Genomic DNA, 20,549 nt, shown 5'->3' with positions numbered 1-20,549 from the left:
AAGTTCTAATGTTAATCCATAAAAACTAGGATGTAAAATCTATATAAATCCATAACATAATATAACATAATTTCCATAATATAACTGAGATACTACCATACAACATATAATGGCCAAACCAGGTATGACAACAGAATTTTAGTCCACAAATGCAGCAACCAGCCCAGGAAACTAAACCACAATCCCTGCAACAACCATTCCAGGAAGTCAAACCACAACCTCTGCAGTAATTAGCCCAGAACATTAGGACTTGGTCAATGACTGCCCAGTTTCCTAATTTCTATAGACTCCCTTCACCAACAACACTTCAAACTGAGTATGAATAAGAGAAAAACAAACATAATTTCCAAACCACAATCACATAGAATACCCCGTTCATAGTCAGCCTGCCTCCAGTTTCCCATACCAACAACCTCCTATAAGAACATATCTGAAGCCTACCCTTTTTTTCACTATAAAGCTTTCCCCATCCTCCCTGTTTACCTTTGAGTCTCTGCCAAATGCAAGTAATGGTGACTGACTCCCTCACTATAGCAAGTTTTAAATACCCTCTGTTCTTATTTGAGTGGTCATTTATGTCCATATAACAAAAACTGAACATAAAAAAACACTGAAATAAAATGTACCCCAAATATCACTAATTATTATCTATATTACTATATCACTTTATATATTACCTATATATTACCTGATATATTACCTATATCACTATATCACTAATTATTACCTATATCTGAGTATTTAATATAAAATATAATATATGGACAATTCAAGAATGTATTTCTCTCTGCTGTATTTTCTGTAATGAGCACATCTGTACTTACAATGGAAATGTAATTCTTCAATAAAAATATTTGATGGACTACTATTCAATAATAAAAAAGGGACAAATTACTGATACATTCAACAACACAGAAAAATCTCAAAAACATTACGTTGCATGAAAGAAGACACGCACACAAAATACATATTGTAAGATTCTATTTACATGAAGTACAAGAACAGGCAAACCTAAGTTATAATAAAAGCGAAAAATTCATTGCCTCAGAAAAGAAGTGGGAGTGGAAAAGTAACTGGAAAGGGGCAGGAAGAAATTTGAAGAAAATTTAATGTGTTCTATATCATATTTTCACTGATGGCTACATGGTTATATATAATTGGCAAAACTCACTGAACTGAGTATTTAAAACCTGTGAATTTTCTTATGTATAAATTACACCTCAAATTCTTCCTTGTTCTTCCCAACTTTGCTTTCAGCTGTCAAATCCCAAATGTTCAACCCTTAGCCCTGTATCCTTTCAATAATTATGCTTTGCTTTCCTTAGAATGAAATATATGGGCAGCATGAAAATGTTAAAATAAATTATTTTTATGATAAATGTATAATTCTGCTTTGTATGAAGGCAGAAATTAAATTAGTTATCAGGAATAAAAAAGCATGATTTGAAGACTATTCTTTGAAGATTAAACTGAACAGATCAAGATTAAATACTTTTTCACTCCTTTCAAGGAGAAATTGGTAATAAAAGAGAAATGTGAATTAAAGAGCTATTTTGGTATATTAATAGTATCAACAAAAGTATTAGACTTGTTAGGAGAGTAAAATTGTGGCAAAATAAAATGTTTTAAATATCTTCCAGGGTGCCTGGGTGGCTCAGTCAGTTATGTGTCTTTCTTTGGCTTAGGTCCTAATCCCAGGGTCTCAGGATCAAGCCCGACATCAGGCTCCCTGCTCAGTGGCGAGCCTGCTTCTCCCTCTCCTTCTGCCCATCCTCCCACCTGCTCATACTCTCTTTCTTGCTCTGCACGCTCTCTCTCAAATAAGTAAATAAAATCTTAAAAAATAAATAAATAAATAGCTTCCAAATTCTTCCATTTTAGAATAAAAGAGTTTTCAGCCAGAAGAATATAATTAGAAATTAAGCTAAATAAAGGACAAAGACAAAAGACAGCAAATATACTGTAAAATGATATAAAAAATAGAAATGCAAGGTAAAAAGGAGGGAAGTGGTAAGGGAGCAAAGAACCCAAACCACTTAAAAAAGAATAAAAGGAAGTTTCATAAAAGTTACCAAAAAAAAAAAAAAATGAATTAAGTACATATGTTGCAAATCATTAATTGCATAAAAATATAAATGGTTCATTTAGTGTGTGCTGGCATCACAAATTCAAAAAATAATAATAATGGCCCAATTACAAAATGCCTAGTATAGTGTTATATATAAAATTGGCCTTCAATAAATAAGTACATAAGTAAATGAATTTTATGCTGAGTAATTCTATGCAGAATAAAAGAAAACTATGCTGAGTAATTGTCAAACACAAGAATATTGAGTATTACCTCAAATAGTAAAGAAATTTTGGTTATGATAGAACTAGAAAAAGCAAAGAAAAATCCAATAATAACTACCTAAGTATGGAAGAGAATCAGAGTAAGGAACTTTCTGAGTTATATAAATTATATAAGTAATCAATAAGAATAATGTACAGATTATTTATAAATCGAACTCTCAATAAATCAGTGTTCCCCATAAGTATTCTGATCCTCTTCTTAATGCCCTCCGTTCGAGTTCTTCAAATATAGTTAGCCTATTAACCTGAGTCTTGATATCCTATAACTTAAAAGAAATCTGAGAGAAAATAGAGTTAACTAATCCATTTTCAGCTTCTTCCTTTTTTTAAAGATTTTATTTATTCACTTTAGAAAGAGAAAGAAAGAGCTTGAATAAGGGGAAGGGCAGAGGGAGAGGAAAAGAAAGAATCTCAAGGACAGTCACCATTGATTGCCTAGCCCCAAAGGGGGCTTAATCTCAGAAACTGGAGATCATGACCTGAGCCAAAATCAGGAGTGGGATGCTTAACCAACTCAGCCACCCAGGCTTTCCTCAGCTTCTTACTATATAATCCTGAGTACTATAGAGTGAGTCTTTGTGAAGTAAATGCTTTATTTTTTCAACTGTTTTTTAAATATTCACTTAAAAGAAGAGATATGTGATACTGGATCCCATCCTAATCCCTCCAATAATACGTCACAAATAAAGATTAATACCATTGAATGTAACCTAAAGAATCAACTCCAGTCTTTTATGTCTCTTATATTTTCTTCTTTTTCAATGACCTAAGGGAAATCTACCTCCATAGTAGCATCGTGAAGTAGGAGTAGCTAGGATGACTTAAAAATACTCTTTTCCTGGAGTGCCTGGGTGGCTTGTGAGTTAAGCTTCTGCCTTCGGCTCAGGTCATGGTCTCAGGGCCCTGGGATTGACCTCTACATCAGGCTTTCTGCTCGGTGGAAAGCCTAACTCCCTGCCTACTTGTGATCTCTGTCAAATAAGTAAATTTAAAAAAATATATATTCTTTTCCAATTTCTTAAAAGATGTGACCATCTCTAGAAAACAGATTTTAAAAGTCTAAAGTCTATTTTTCATCTTGAAGTACACCAAAAACCCACCCACTTCCTCATATATAATCTAACAGTTCAGAAAGGAAATATGCAAAGAATTTTGTTTTCAACAACACATACAAAAGCATAGGATACCTGATCTTCAAACCAAAACAAAACTTTAAGACTTTACACAAACTGAATTAAAGATAACTTCATGTCAGATGAAAATGCAGTGTGAACTTTGTTTGGTTCCCAATCCAAACAAATCAATTACAAAAAGATACTATGGAACAACTGAGGAAATTTAAACATTACCTGCATATTAGAGTGTAAAAAGAAATTCTGTTAATGTTTTTAGATATAATAATGGTATTAGAGATTTTTTAAGAGGAAAAGGGAGGATGTTTATATTTTTGAAAAGGAGAAGGAAGGAAGTTCTTATGTGATCTCAGAAATTTTTACAGATAAAATTGTATAATGTCTGAGATTTGCATTAAAACAACAAAATTGGAGATAAGATTTGGAAGGTGGTAACTATTACAACTAGGAGTTTATTAGAGTATTCTCTGTTCATTTTCCAGAAAGTAACTTAAAAAAAAAAAAAAAGACAAGTGAAGGTAATGAACATCTTTGTAAAAGGCAGAATAATGGCCACCTAAAGAATCTGTGAATATGTTAGGTTTTATGGCAAAGGGGAATCAAGGTTGCAGATGAAATGAAGATTACTGATCAGTAGACCTTGAAATGGGGAAATTAACCTGGATTATCCTAGTGGGCCCAATGTGATCATAAATCTTTAAATATGGAAGAGGGAAGCAGGATAGTTAGTCACCGTGAAGGAATGTGAGAAAAATTCAATTGGCCAATGTTGGAAAGAAAATAAATAGAAGGAATTATAAGCAGCCTCTAGAAGCCATAAAAGGAGAAAACACTTTCCTAGAGCCCTACTAAGACCTTGATTTTAGCCCAGTGACACCCATGTCAGACTTCTGACCTCCAGAACTATAGCTAATAAATGTGTTGTGTTTTTTTAAGATTTTATTTATTTGACAAAGAGAAAGAGAAATCACAAGTAGTCAGAGAGGCAGGCAGAGAAAGAGGAGGAAGCAGGCTCCCTGATGAGCAGAGAGCCCGATGCCAGGCTCGATCCCATGACCCTGACATCATGACCTGAGCCAAAGGCAGAGGCTTAACCCACTGAACCACCCAGGTGCCCCAATTTGTGTTGTTTTAAGCCACTAAGTTTTTGGTAATTTGTTGCAACACAAATGGGAAGCTAATACAATCTTATAGTAGAATAACATATTTTTATTTACCTGAAAGGAAATTAAAACACAGTGTGCTGGGAATTCAAATGAAATGTAAATCAAAAAAAGAAAAAGTATATTCATCAAGAAAAGAAAAAATGTATTCATCAAGAAAAGAAAAAAATTCCAAATCAAATACCTTTACTACTTTAAAGGAAAAACTTTTCCTCCTTCCCTACTACTCTATCTTTCTCTTTCTGGTAGCCCCAACTTCTTTTCTATGGTTTAACTGCATTACCCCCACAACAATATACCAAAATGATATTAAAATCTACCATTACTGCTACTTTCCTAACACTTTTCTCCGTACACATCTACTCTTTGTTTTTTATGTACTTTTCTTTTCCTCCAGATTTTATTTTTAAGTAATCTCTGCACCCAATCTGGGGCTCAAATTTGCAACCCCAAGATCAAGATTTACAAGCTCTACTAGCTGAGCCAGCCAGGCACCCCTTTACACATCTATTCTTTTTTTTTTTTTTTTCAAGATTTAATTTACTTATTTGAAAGAGAGAGGGTGGGCTCCAGCAGGGGGTGGGTGCAAATGGAGAGAGAGAAGCAGACTGCCTGCTGATCAGGGAGCTGGACATGGGGCTTGAGCCCCAGACCCTGAGATCAGGACCTGAGCGAAAGACAAATGCTTAACCAGGCAGATGCTTAACCGACTGAACCACCCAGGCACACCAACATATCTACCCTTAAAAATACTAATTTTACCAACTCTATTCTCTATTATAGCGTGACTTTAATTTTATCCATTATCTTAGTGAAACTATTTTTATCCTAATCAATTTTCTCCAGGTCTAAATGGGCTCTCTCTGTTGATTTGTTTGTTTTTAATTTGTTTGCTTTGTTTTCACATTCTTGACCTCTCTGTAATGCTGAGACATTCTTGAATTTCTTTCTTAATATTCTTTCTGAAGAAAGTATCAGATTATTTAACTCTACTTTTAAGTTTTTCTCTTATCATTCTGCTTACTTCTATTTCTCCTTTGTTAGCTTTACATTTCTCATCTACTCAGATGTTTACAAGCTGTAAGCACTTCCCTCAGACTCACTCTAACCTCTCAATTGATTGCACTACTAATGGTTTTCAAACTTTTTTGGTTTGCAAATTTGTAGAAAAGTGTTTAGTCAATTTATAATGAATAAATTAGACTAAACATTAAGCAGTCTAATTAATTTTCTTGACAGTCTAATTTTATTGTGTATATTTAGATAAAGTACTAGTTTTTAATATCAGTGAAATTTACTGATGATTAGCAAAGCAGAACATTTTTTAAAACGGAGTTTTCTCTAGCTACCAATCCTTACCTTTCAAATCCAGGCATCAGATCTACATCTAAAGCCACCATTACAAAATGGTCAATTTTATTTATAATAAAATGTACTTATCCAACTATAAAAATGTTTTTTATGCTGTTTTCAATCCAAGAGATGCTTACTGGATATATATAATCCAATTATAAGACATTTACCTAAAGTTAAAACATTAAATATTATATTGATTTTCAAATTCAGATTCCTTACATTGATTATGCACCATTATATTGAAAATAATTCCATATACCATCAATATGAACTGGTAATTTTAGGCCACCAATGAAACTAAAATAGTACTCACCTTTCTAATATCTTACATAAGTCCAGAAAACCTCTTAAGTGATTTTGTTGATAAATCAACCAAGAAGTATTATTTCACTCTTACTATAGTCAGTTAGCTGAGAATGGTTTACACCCTAATCATTTTTTAACATTGTATAGTAAATATCTTTTGAGCAATAAACTTGTTAAAATATCTCCTTGTATTCCTTCAATGACTATGAATGTTTAATTTAACCAAGCCTCTACACAGGTATTACAATGGGCCTATTATGATCTTTCTGGAGGTCTTGTAGTTTATTCTTTATAACTACTTTCTCTAAACTCTTTATGCTTTCTATTTTTGGCTTTCTAAAATTTAATCACTGATTTAAAAAAAAATATTTTATTTATTCATTTGAGAGAGAGAGCATGAGAGGGGGTTGGGTCAAAGGGAGAAGCAAACTCCCTGCTGAGCAGGGAGCTCGATGCGGGACTCGATCCTGGGACTCCAGGATCATAACCTGAGCAGAAGGCAGTCACTCAAACACTGATTTTCTAGCAGTCCTTATCAATAAAATGTTAACATTATTTAGAAAGTATGGAATGATTCCCTAGTGTATTATAAACATTAAGTGATTAGCCTTTTAAATATTAAAAAGATGCTTTAAGTTATTTAATTTAAGAAAAGAGCACTGCAGCTACAACCAAAATCTTTTATAAAGATCATTATTTTGACAAGTAGGAACAAAAACTAGTTTTGTCTAATGGGACAAAAACTCAATTAAAAACAGGACTTCTACTTGAAAGCTTTAATGAATACAAAGTTTTTGCTATTAAACTAATACGTAAATGGTATATAGAAAAATGATATGGGAAAGCAATACAATCATTCTATCATTAAAAGTAAACCATGTAATTTAACCCTATGATTTGTTGCAGGCACATCTTCAAGTGAAGGCAGAAGGTCTACAGAAATGCACTAAAATTAAAAAAATACAAATTTGGTTTAATCACTAGTAATAATCCTACAGGTAAATAAATTTGAAAACTATGTTAAGTTTTTAAGTTAGTTCTATATTGATATATATACAAAGTATGATAGCACTATTTTTTAATATATCTGTATTTTTAGTTGAAGTATAATTAAAATAGTGTTATATTAGTTTCAGGTGTACAATGATTCAACATTTCCATACATTACTCAGTGCTCATTATAGTAAATGTATTCTTAATCTCCTCTATCTATTTCACCCATGCCCCCACAGCCTTCCCTCTGGCAACTACCAGTTTGTTCTGTGTATTTTAGAGTATTTGTTTTCTTCTTTTTCCTAGTTTGTTTCTTAAATTCCATACATGAGAAAAACCATACAGTACCCGTCTTTCTCTGTTTGACTTAGCTTCACTTAGCATTAACACCCTCTATGTCCATCCATGTTGTAGCAAATGGCAATCTCATTATTTTTTGTGTCTGAGTAATATTCATTATATATACACTACATCTTTATTCATTGATCTATTGATGGTCACTTGAGCTGGCTATTTGACTAATATAAATAATGCTGCAATAAACACAGTGGTACATATATCTTTTTGAATTAGTGCTGTTTTCTTTGCACAAATATCCACTAGTGAAATCACTATCCAGATGGTATTTCTATTTTTAATTTTTAATTTTAATTTTTTGAGGAACCTCCACACTGTTTTTCACAGTGGCTACACCAATGTACATTCCTACTAACTCTGCACACAAGGGTTCCTTTTTCTCCATATCCTCACCAACACTGTTCTTTCTTGTCTTTTTTATTCTAGCCATTCTGACAAGTGTAAGGGGGTACCTCACTGTGGTTATGATTTGCATTCCCCTGATGATTGGAGATACTGAGTATCTTTTCATCTGTCTGTTGGCCACCTATATGTCCTTTTTGGAAAAATGTCATTCAGGTCCTCTGCCCATTTTTTCAGCAATTTATTTGTTGTTTGTTTGTTTGGTTTTTTTTGTTTGTTTGTTTGTTTTGGTGTTGAGTTGGATAAATTCTCTTCATGTTTTAGGAATTAACCTTTATCAGATATAGGATTTGCAAATATTTCTTCCTATTCAGTAGGTTGCCTTGTGATCTTGTTGGTGGTTTCTTTCACTGTGCAAAAGCTTTTTATATTAGTGTAGTTCCAATAGTCTAGTTCTGCTTTTGTTTCCCTTGCCTTTGTGTGGGGTTCAAGAAAGTGATCCAGTTTCATTCTTTTACATGTGGCTCCCCAGTAAAAGAATGGCTCCCCATTCTTTTACATGTGGCTCCCCAGTTTTCCCAGCACAATTTCTTGAAGAGACTGTCTTTTCTTATTATATGTTCTCGCCTACTCAGTCACAGATTAATTGACCATATAAGTCTGGGTTTATTTCTGAGTTTTCTATTTCATTTCATTGATATATGTGTCATTTTTGTGCCAGTATCATACTGTTTTGATTATTGGAGTTTTGTAGCATATCTGGAATTGGAATTTTGATACGTTCAGTTTTTTCTTTCTTAAGATAGGTTTCATTACTCAGTCTTTAGTTATTCTATATAAGTTTTAGTATTATTTGTTCTAGTTATGTAGAAAATGTTGTTGATATTTCGATAGAGATTGCTAGTCTAATGATCTGTAGACTGCTTTGGGTGCTATGGACATTTTAACAATATTGGTTCTTCCAATCCATGAGCCTGGAATATCTTCCTATTTACTTGTGTCATTTTCAATATCTTCCATCAGTGTTTTATAGTTCTTGGAGTATAGGTCTTTCACTTCCTTACGTTTATTCTAAGGTATTTTATTCTTTTTGCGTAATTGTAAATTTGATTGTTTTCTTAATTTCCCTTTCTGCTCTTCATTATTAGTGTATAGATACATAATAGATTTCTGTATATTAATTTCATATCCTAAACTTTACTGAATTCACTTATCAATCCCAGTAGTTTCTTGGAGTCTTGCAAGTATTCTATATGACATCATCTGCAAATAGTGACAGTTTTCCTTCTTCCTTACCAGTTTGGATGCCTTCTATTTCTTTTTCTCATATGATTGTAGGAACTAGAATTTCCAGTACTATGTTGAATAAAAGTGGTAAGAACAAATGTCTTTCTCTTTTTCCTGATCTTAGAGGAAAACTGTTTTTGACCTTGCGTATGAGTACTATTTGCTTTTAAGATAAGAACTGCCATACTAAATGGGACCCATAATCTAATTTGTTGACAATATACTAGCACAAAAAAACTTTTTGTAAGAAAATGTGACTGTTCTCTATAGTAACTTTAAAAATGTATAAACAGGGGCACCTGGGTGGCTCAGAGGGTTAAGCCTCTGTCTTCAGCTCAGGTCATGAACTCAGGGTCCTGGGATCAAGCCCCACGTCAGGCTCTCTGCTCGGCGGGGAGCCTGCTTCCCTTCCTCTCTCTCTGCCTGCCTCTCTGCCTACTTGTGATCTCTCTCTCTGTCCAATAAGTAAATAAAAATCTTTATAAAAAAATGTATAAACATACTTTTTACAAGTCTATAATTCCTTACATGAGCCAGTCCCTGCACCTTTATCCTCTTAGGATAAACAAAGTGAGAGCCTAGAGTAACTGAATTATCTGGCTTTTGTGTGATTCTTTTAAAAAATTCATTTTAATTCATTTGGTACTTAAATTTCCTAACCTCTCACCCTAACAAGTTTGCTTAAATCTTCTGGTTTGCCTCCATTCCTATTCTTAAAGATGGCCACCCTCAATTGTCCATTTTGGTGACAGGAGCATGAAATCACTGTCAGACACTTCATCCATAATAAGTTATACTGCAGTATCAACTGTACTACCTTTTTTTCTACCAGTTACAGTATAAACTGAAACAAGTCCACACATCTCATAGAATATATTAATGAATGATAAAGGCAGATATGTAGAACTGTGATCACGCTCTTATGCCAAACTCAGTCACAAAGCCTCCCAAATAAAATGATGTGAAATTAGAAGAATGTGGAGACAATGGAAAACCTAAAGATGTAGAACTGGGATCATGGTCTTATGTCAAACTCAGTTACAAAACCTCCCAAATAAAATGATGTGAAATTAGAAGAATGTGGAAACAATGGAAAACCTAAAGAAGAGATAATAATCCGAGATACCTAGGCATTTGACCTCACTCAGCTTTCCAGGATTCTGGAAAGCTTAATCCTTCACAGTCCATACCTATGTTTCTTTCTTTCCTTTCCTTTCCCTTTTTTTAAAGATTTATTTATGAGAGAGAGACAGACAGACAGACAGAGAGAATGCACTGAGTTGGGGGGAGGGGCCGAGGGAGAGTGAGAATCCTCAAGCAGACTTCCCACTAAGCAGGGAGTTCAACATGAGTTTCATTCCCAGTACCCTTAGCTGAAATGAAGAGTCAGACACTTAGCCAACTGAGCCACCCAGATGCCCCTCTAATACCTATATTTCTGATTTTATAGCCATTTATCTGAGAAGATCTGATGTTATATCTGGTATGAGGATCATATTACAAATCTGTTTTCTTGTAGAAGTTATACTATTTATCTACATGTTGGCTCTGACCCCATGGACATTTATTTAAAAAGCTTATAAATGTTGATGAATAGGGAGTTGGCCAATTTAAGGGTCTATTCAAAACTTTAGGAATCATCCCATCTGGTTCTGGTGATATATTTCTTTTTGTCTGTTTTGTTAATTAGGTCTAGAGCATCCCATGTGTTTGTCACTACCAATCTAGTACTTCTGAATTGTGACCCTAAAATGATCATTTAGAAACAAAAGTGTCCCTTAAAACTTCCTCAATAAAAACTGAGACTTAATTAATATTTCTACAATCTTCTTTTTCCTATCTTTTGGGAAATAATACAGCATATTCCTAAAGTGGTATCTTTGTGATATAAATTTACTTCATAAAAGCCTTTGCCAAGAGACTGTTCAAAACAATACCTCATTTGTTTTTTTGTGTTGTTTCTGGTTTTTTTTTTTTTTTTTTGGTTTGGTTTTTTTTGTGTTTTTTTTTTTTTTTACAACATGGAGCTTGAACTCAAAACCCTGAGATCAAGACCTGAACTGAGATCAAGAGTTGAATGCTTAACTGACTTAGCCACTCTGGCACCCCTCCAGTTTACTCTTAATACATCATTCTATTAGCTTCCTTGTCTCATTTATTCATCTATTCATTCAACAAATATTTACTGCTTTCTATATGGCAGGTCCTGTTCTATGAATTGGTAAGATAATTGTGAACATAATAAGGCCCCAACCCTGATGGAGTTAAATTATGATAGGAGAAGCAAACAATAAGTAAATAAGTATATATAATGTAATAATAGGCAGTTGTATTATTGAGAAAAAGTAATCAGGATAAGGGCAGAGAGGGAGTGAGCAACCATCAATGAAGAGCTCTCTGAGAAGTTAACAATTAAATTAAGAATTGAATGATGTAAAAGGAATATGTAATATAATTATTAGAGAGGATAGTGTTCCATGTAAAGGAAACAGAAATGTAAAATCCTTGAGGTGGGAATCATGTTTGAGAAAAAGTAAGAAAGCCAATGTACCTGTTGCAGAGTTAGTAGCAGGAAATAAGTTGATAGTGGTGTCTTGCCAGGGCCAGACCATTTAGATCTTTATAAGACATTAATAGGACTTTTGTTTTTAAGAGAAACAAAAAGCCATTGAAGTGTTCTGGACAGGAAGCACATAATATGATTTAAATTTTAAAAGGATTCTACTACTTATTATGAGAAGAGACTGTGTAGTGAAGCCTGAGAACAGAGAAAATACCTAAAAGCTATAGAGCAGTAGTCCAGGCAAAAGATGTGGTGGAAGTGAAGAGATGTGGTCAGATTTAGGATGTATTTTGAGGGGGGAGTCAATAGAAAATTCTATCTTCTCAACATCTCTATGTTTCCTATGCAATCAATCATGTTACTTTTTTTTTTAATAAAAAAAGATGAAACAGAAAAAATACTGGATTTAATCATGAAAAAGAACACAACATTAAACTTAGCCATGCCTCCTACCAACTTGTAGACCCAGGGATACCACTTAAATTCTCTGGCCTCAGATGTCTTTTTTTTTTTTTTTAAAGATTTTATTTATTTATTTGACAGACAAATCACAAAGAAGCAGAGAGGCAGGCGGGGTGGGGCGGGCAGAGGGAGGGGGAGCAGGCTTCCCGCTGAGCAGAGAGCCCGATGTGGGGCTCGATCTCAGGACCCTGAGATCATGACCCGAGCCGAAGGCAGAGGCATTAACCCACTGAGCCTCCCAGGCGCCCCAGATGTCTTATCAGTAAAATAAAAATATTTACACTTCATTTGTCTTCCTTACAGGACTGTTATGAAGGTCAAATGGGAGATCTTACAGATGAAGTTCTCTAACTTTAATTTAACCAACTTGCTAGATTAACAAAAACTTCCCATTCTCTTTATAAAACAGATTGATATTAGTGATTCCCTGAATAACTGACACTAGTAAACTTAGCTAGAATACCTAGGCTCTCCTACTCCAGACCTAATTATGTGTAGGTCAGTTTACTATAGAGATGAATAAATAAATATATATGTATCATGTGATATATATAATATATTGTATATTATATATACATACACACATTTATCTTGTGTGTGTATATATGTGTATATATATATACTCATCCATACTATATATATGTGTGTGTGTATGTGTGTGTGTATAGTTGACACACATGGATATGAACTGTATCGGTCCACCGATGTTTGAAATTTTTTTCGATAAATTAGTATAGTACTATAAATGTATTTCTTCTTATGATTTTCTCAATAACATTTTCTTTTCTCTAGCTTACTTTAATGTAAGAATACAGTATATAATACATATAAAATACAGTATCTGCTATTTATGTTATCAGTAAGACTTCCGGTCAACAGTAGACCATTCATAGTTAAGTTTTGTGGGAGTCAAAGATTTCAGGGAGCAAAGCTTTTAGGGAGTTGAATATATACAGATATTCAAACACGTGGTGGTTCTGTACCTTGTTCAAGGGTCAACTATATATTCATCAAATATATTCATCATATGTGCAAACTGTCAGATGATATTTATGTATCATCTAGAAGGACCTAACACCTGCTTCAAAAGCATATATAAGTTCTTATTCTATTTTAGATAAATTAAAACCAAAAGCTATAATGAATTTCTGATGGCTTGTGGAAGAAAAGCCCACACAGAACTCCAATTATAGAACCAACACTTAACATTGTCCATTTATCAAGTGATTTGTAAACTGATGTATATGTTTTCATTTAAAATAAAATATTTAAGACATATCTTTATTAATAACTTTCTGCTTCAATCTCATTTCAGTTAATCAACCAACCATGTACATATTGTTTCATTCATAGAGTTAATCAAGTGCTTACTATAGTTGTTTTCAGCACAACCATGTATTAGAATCTCCTGTGGGGTCTTTCCAAAAAATGTAAGTGCTTAGGCCCAATCCTTAGAGACTGATTCTCTAAGATTGGTGGAGCTAGAAGTTTCTCTTTTACACGGAGTTAAGAATGGCCTGCTAGGTAATAAGAAGCCTAACAATGATACAGAAACAAAATATATTTACCACTCAAAGAGTTGACAATATAATGATAGTGACAGAAAAATTTTCCAATCACAGTAAGGTGTTAAATTAACTCTATAGGAATAAGCCAGGTGCTACAGGAAAACAAAAGAAGGAAAAAAAAACTAACTATGCTTTGGACAGGAAAAGAGGAAGGCAGTGGTCAGAGTTGGTTTCATGGAGGTAGTATTTTAACTATGAGATTAAAAAAAGTAATGGGGGATGGAGGGATTCCACCTGGGTAGCACAGTGAGTTAAGCATCCAACTCTTGATTTCAGCTCAGGTCAAGATCTCAGTGTATTGGGATCAAGTTCCTGCTCTGTTCAGAAGGGAATCTGCTTGAGGTTTCTCTCCCTCTCCCTCCCCACTCCATTCTCCACTTGCGGGCAAGCGCGCACGCGTGTACACACACACACACACACACACACACACACACTGTCTCTCTCTCTCAAATAAAGAAATCTTTAAAAAATAATAATAACTTGGAATTCTCCAATTTTACTAAAGCTGGAAAGGATATTGTAGTTAGAAGCAATAGATTGAGATATGAAAATACAGTGCTTTCAAGTAATGCAATATGCTTAGGAAATCAAGGAAATGAGGATGGAAAGGTAAACATCTAAAGGGAAGCCCATCTAAAATGAACGATATATGGATCAAGTTAAACAGTTTGACATTTATTGTATAGGTCAGTAATTTCAAATTCTGTTTCATAGAATTCAAGTTCAGAAAAGGCACTTCATGTATTTCACAAATATCTGAACAAATGGCATTCAAATGTATACATACTGAACTGAGATAGCAGTAAACCAATGTATTAACTTTTTTGCTAACCTTGAATTAAAGTTTCTTCTACCATTTCTGTGTTTTTGAACTTCTTATACATTTGTCACTGATTTTAAAGGTTGTAGTTTTATACTTTTACTTTTTAAAGCCAGAAAAATTCCTACTACCTGCCAGGAATAATATTATACAACAAAAACCAAATATAAAAAACAAGCCTTTTATACTATCTGTATAATTTATCATAATTTATTTTTTAAGTGTATACCAATAAAGTACATTTATTTGTTTTAATAGATGTTATTTATAGGGTTTCACATTAGACTTTTGTTTGTAGAGCATCACTGCTCTAGGGAAACCAACATAAAATTTTTAGCAGAGAAATGACATAATGAACATTATTGTTCAGAAATAACCATATCATAACATAACAAAATCAACTGAAATAGTGTAAAACAAGAGGTAAGAAGATCAGGTAGGAAGTGATTTCAAGAGACTAACCAAGAAAACACAATAGAATGAACAGGTACTGAAGATGGCGAAAGGGAATAAATTTCAGAAACACTAAGAAATGGAATAGATAGGATTTGATAACTGATCAGAAAATAGAAAGAAGGATGGTTTTCAAAAGAGAAGATTACATATTTGTACTTTAATTTTGACCATGTGGAAAAGGTACAAGTATCCAAAAGGTGCCAACTGCTTAGTACTCAGAATAGAATGTTCTTTGCACATTTAATCAGTGAGTCCAAATGAAGTCCCCATTTTAGCAACAGTTCTAATTTTGAAATACCCTTAATCCATTTTTACATATTATATTATAGTCCAGGTAACCTAAAGTACAATCATAAAATCACTTTTTAAAATTAACTATATTGTTATCCAAAGATACCATAATACTTTCCCCCTTTAGTAACATTTCAATACTATTAGTATTCCACTTATATAGCTATCTATCCTAATTCCTTTGAAAGTATAATTTTGTTACCTATATTATTATAGCCTACTGCTGACAGTCATTCCACCAAGAACAAGGTGATTTAAAACTTTAAGAATATTTACAAAAATAAATATTTTATCATGTTTTCCAAGTTATACATCACCTTCACCTAATTGTCTTGTTTGATCCTCTCAATAACCTTAAATCAGAAGAGCAAAAATACAATCTTGGAATGGAAACAGTAATATGTCAAAGATTAGACATAATAATCAGGGCATTATTCTCCTGACTAGAAGTTCAAATTTGAACCCTAGGATCCTTTTATATATTTGTCTCATTACCAGTATTAAAACCCTAATGTGACAAACTATCTATTATTTCAAATTGAGAATGAAATTATATACAACCTCATATACAAAACTTTGTGCATACAAACCTCACAGGGTAGAATTATATCTTTTAATCTGACCTAATTCTAAATAAACTCATTTTTTATGAAAATTAATATGTAATATTTTAATAACTACAGATTTAATGTTTTTATAATGACTCTACTGGGAATGAAGACTAACAATAAATGAAACATCTCATTATATATGTTATTTACAACAAAAATCATTTTAATAATTTCAAAAAAATTCTTCTGAAGTACCAAAAAATTTAATAATTTATGTGATTTCAAAAATGTATGATTTGTTCTTATGTATTCAAATATTTTAAAACTATATTCATCTGTATCATATGAATGACTTAGTAGCTTTTAAAATTGAACATGGTAGGTCAAAAACACATTCTTAGGCTACCCCTCCAAAAAGAAACAATAAAAATTATAAACTATGTCAGAAAAAAACAATATCTATATATTAATGTTTGTTTTGTAAATTCTCATCTCTCCCCATCAGAAACTCTTTCTTTTGCTTATTCATTCGAAGTTGAACATTAAAGCATAATTACCTAAAATGTTTCCTCACTAAATCAGAAAACAGGCTATTTTTTTAAGTTCTTACAAGAATTAAATCCATCACTTTTTTGTTAAGACTCTGGGGTGTTTTTGTATAGAATTTTAAACAATGAATGTAAGATAATACCGTTAGATCTTTTAAAATGGATGTATTCCTTTAGTTATTATCTACTTCCTTCTAGCAACATCTTAATAGCTTTAATCATTTTATACTGCATAGTGACACAAAATAACAGTTTCTCTGAATGTCAACAGGGAATTAACCAGAGTGATTTTTCCTTTAGTTTTCTACTTATACCTAAATATTACATTAAAAATTTTGTCCACAGTTTGGTCTTAACATTGTGTTGCAAATTCTACTTTTTATGTTTGCTTATTTCCACTTTAACCTACTGCAGCTTTTTAAACTAATGCTGAAATCAATGCCTAGAATATCTTTATTAATTCAAACATCCATCTATAGAGTTCTCTGCCCAGGACTGTCTAATGCTGGCATCTCAACAACTTCCAATCCCTAGTGTGGATGTTTCTGGTTCTTGGTTTTGTTTTTGTTGTTGTTGTTTTTAATGATTCTTTCCTCACAACAGTAAAATAAAGAAATAATAGGCTTCAAGCCAATTCAAAACTTACCTTGCAAATCTGGAAATACTCTGAAGTCAGGGTTTCCTGAATCTCCTCTTTGAGAACCCCTGCAGTCCCTCCTGGATGTATGGAACCACTTCCAGCCCCACCACCACTGTTACTGCCACTGCTGCTACCACTGCCAGGGGAAGAGGCAGTTAAGCCATCCAAAACTTTTCGGAAATTAAACTTCTTCATTTTAAAAACTGTTGAGAAATTCAAAGGAAAAGGTGACTTAACACATGGACTTACACCTGGGTAAAAGTGTTTAGCTTTTCACTAGTCAAGACAGTAGCCAGGCCCCATTTTACGAGAATTGGCTATAAATGACTAAAAAAGAGAGAAAAAGAGTCCTACTTCATTGTGTCAAATTTTAATTCAAAAAAGTACATCTTTTAAAAGAAATAATAAAATATAACTCTAAAAGCAACAGTATTTCCTCCTCATACATCAAATTTTCAAGGGCTTTATCCCCAGCTGTAGCTACGCTTTATCAGCACTGGGGTAAAAATAAAAGGCAGTGTCATCATCGTCATTAGCATTATATCATCAGTATTATTATACAATCAGACCGGAGTCCAACAGACCAAGACTGTCTCTCTTAAGGGCGGGCTTCGCTTCTAAAGGTTCGGCTCAGAATATTTTCAGAAAAACGATGTTGGGATTGTGCGGTGGGAGAGCCGGTGTTTACTCTACTACCACCTTCTGGGCTCTCCCCCATCATCTTCAACGCTCCCTTTTTTTCAGTAAGTAATGAGGGGTAGGCCTTTTTCCATCCCCTATCCCCAAGAGCCGGACCCCAAAACATATGCGGGTGACCCAACAGCAACAGCCGACAGGAGCGGCGAGCGGCAGCGCCGGCTGCCTCCGCTTCTCCCTCCGCCCCCCCTTCCCTCCCAGCGTCTCCAGCTCTCCTCCCTCTTCTCCCCCTCCACCCACCCCACACCCCGCTCTGCCCGCAGCAGCCGCCGCGCTCGCCCGCCCGTGCGCTAGCCCGCCGGTCCGCTCTTCCCGCAACACCGCGACGGCTCTTAGGGGGACGTGAGGCAGTGGCGGCGATAGCTGCGGCCCGAGTCCCGCCTCAGCCTAATAGGCGCGCGGAGCAGCCGCTCCCGCCGTCTCTCCCCGGGCCGAGCGCCTAGGCACCGAACACACACAAACACTCTCACACAGACATTCGCGCGCCAAGCCGGAGCACACGCAACCCTCTCATAGAAATTCGCGCGCGGACGCTCACGCTCATGAACAAACACACAGGTGTGAGGGAGCCGCGGCTGGACGGCGGCGGCGGCGTCCCAGAGGGATGACTATCTGACTCCCGACTTAGGCACCTTCCTCGGCCGCTACTAGCTGCCAGCCAGCCCGAGAAGCTGAAGGTGCGGAGGGAGGCGGGCTCGCAGGCGTCAATCCCTCTGGATTGCCGCCGCTTCTCCTGTCCCTCTGGTCGTGGCGCCCGGCGCTCTCCGAGGTCCTAATCAAGCAAGCAGGCTCGAAGGAAGGCTCCGCCCTCCCGCCGTGGGATGCAAGCCCCGCCCCCGAAACGCCCCCTCGTTCGCCCCGCCCCCACCACTTCGGGCAGGGCGGGCTGGAGAAAGGGGCGGAGAGCTGCGGGACGTCAAAGGGCGGGAATAGCCTAGGCTCCAATCCTAGGCTCCATAGGGCCAAGTTCCTTCGTCGCGAGGCGCGGAAGAAATTTGGGGATAGGCCGAAGGAAAAGCCAATGAGAGGGGGAAGGGAGAATTTAGAAAGGTAGGTGAAGTATTTGATTGACGGCGAGATTGGCCAGTATGCTGGGGGGCCGTGTTTTGGGGGCTGTAATTGGCGCTACCTGTTGAAGGACGGAAGTGTGAATCAATAGAATGCGTAGAAGCGTGCGAACTTGGGCGCCCGGAGTCCGAGGCTGCTGGAAGTGTTTCCCTAGGTCTGACTGTGGATGATACTGTGAACTGGACAGGTGATTTTTCAGTTTATCTCCTCTACTCGCTCTCCAGGTGCATCTATTGGCCTTCCCTCCCTGACCTGCCACTTGCATAATTGCTTAACAAGTCACTCTGCGAGAGAGAATTGCATTTCAGTAGATTTTCGGAATATTTAGCCTTTTAGATCCTAAGGAATCGATTGCTTACCATGTTTCCCCTAATACGTAGAATTACCCCCTCCCCTCATTTTCACATACAGTTTTGTTTTTTGTTTTGTTTTGTTTTGTTTTTAAGAAACATTTCTCTAAACCGTGTTAGTAATATATTTTAAGCTTTGTCTTTGAGTCACAATAATCATTTTGAAAAATGCACTATTTGGTGCAGGATTAGAAACAACATCATCAGGATGGGAAAATTTGGTTCTGAGCTCTGACTTGATACTGAATTGTGGAAAATTTAGACCTTGACAGCTTTGTGAAAATGAAGAGCAGCTCAGGGGGCCATAGCTAGCTTTAGACTTCAGTTTGGGCAAAAGAGCTCACTAATAATCATCTCATATAGTCTTAACATTTTAGAGATCTTCAAGGATGACTTTTCTCTTCTTTTCTTTTTTCCTGGTGGAGAAAGAGGATGGGATGAAAGGGAAGAGGTGAAAGAGAAATGATTTGTCCAAGGTCACATAACAAGGAAATAGAGATGGATTAGAGTTTTTCAGATCCTCAAATCAATGCTCACTTTTCCTTTTGAATTTTTCAGTATTTAATGTCTATTTTACTCCTTTTGAAACCTTTCAAAGACACCCCACCCCCAGTTGCCACAGCTAGACAATAACACTCTGGAAGGCAGGCATGGAATTATATATTTCTTCTATCTTGTTTAGCACCTAGCACAATGTTTCACATATAAGAGGCACTAAAGGATTTTGGACAGTTGGTTTGTTAATGGTTATTAGTGAAAGATTTACAAGATGATACCCAATTATATCCTATCCTATTTGGGAGAGGTAAAAATAGGGGCGGAAGCAAGAGTCACGTCTGATAAAAACTAGATCTTCATAAGGTTCCAAATTCTATATTGGTTTCCTAACAATATGTACCTTTGTCTTTATTCTCTTTTTCTACTTTTTTTATCTTTTCTTCCTGGCCCATTTCACCTCCAAGCACGGGTGCCTATTAAGGCTAAAGAGTTTGCTTTTTTCTTTTTCTTTAACTCTTTGAGAAGTAACATTGTCTAAAATAATGATTTTAGATGCCCTTCATCCCTTCATCAGAAAGTCTATTGACAACTCTTTAATTTTCAAACAAATGAAAATAAGCTTATAACAAGTGATGGTTTGGTCTTTTGATGAGAGTGAAGAAGATATCCTGATTCAGCAAAAGGAGGTGTAATGTTTACAAGAAAACCCCATAAACCACTCATCACTAACATTGTACTGTCTTAGCAAA

The 20,549-nt window shown here is 35.3% G+C and overlaps 1 protein-coding gene across 7 annotated transcripts in view; it reads right to left on the bottom strand.

Moving 5' to 3' along the window:
* STXBP5L (syntaxin binding protein 5L) overlaps window positions 1-18,661 on the bottom strand; it is a 451,491-nt gene extending 432,830 nt beyond the window's left edge. For 4 of the 7 annotated variants that reach the window (XM_082711856.1, XM_082711861.1, XM_082711860.1 and 1 more), the window contains exons 1-2: window positions 18,517-18,661; window positions 17,195-17,391 (exon numbers count right to left, since the gene is read on the bottom strand). In XM_082711856.1, the coding sequence (XP_082567982.1) occupies window positions 17,195-17,383 (189 nt within the window). In that variant the 5' untranslated portion in view covers window positions 17,384-17,391; window positions 18,517-18,661. Of the gene's footprint in view, window positions 1-17,194; window positions 17,392-17,772; window positions 17,854-18,422; window positions 18,496-18,516 lie in introns of those variants that run through there. The other 3 variants (XM_082711859.1, XM_082711858.1, XM_082711857.1) reach the window with 3 other exon arrangements.
* Window positions 18,662-20,549: the final 1,888 nt, after the last annotated feature.

The sequence above is a fragment of the Mustela nivalis genome (genome assembly GCF_964662115.1).
Source record: "Mustela nivalis genome assembly, chromosome: 1".
In the NCBI taxonomy this organism is placed as follows: domain Eukaryota; kingdom Metazoa; phylum Chordata; class Mammalia; order Carnivora; family Mustelidae; genus Mustela; species Mustela nivalis.
Note: the sequence above shows the minus strand (reverse complement) of the source record. Positions and strands in the feature narration are given on the sequence as shown.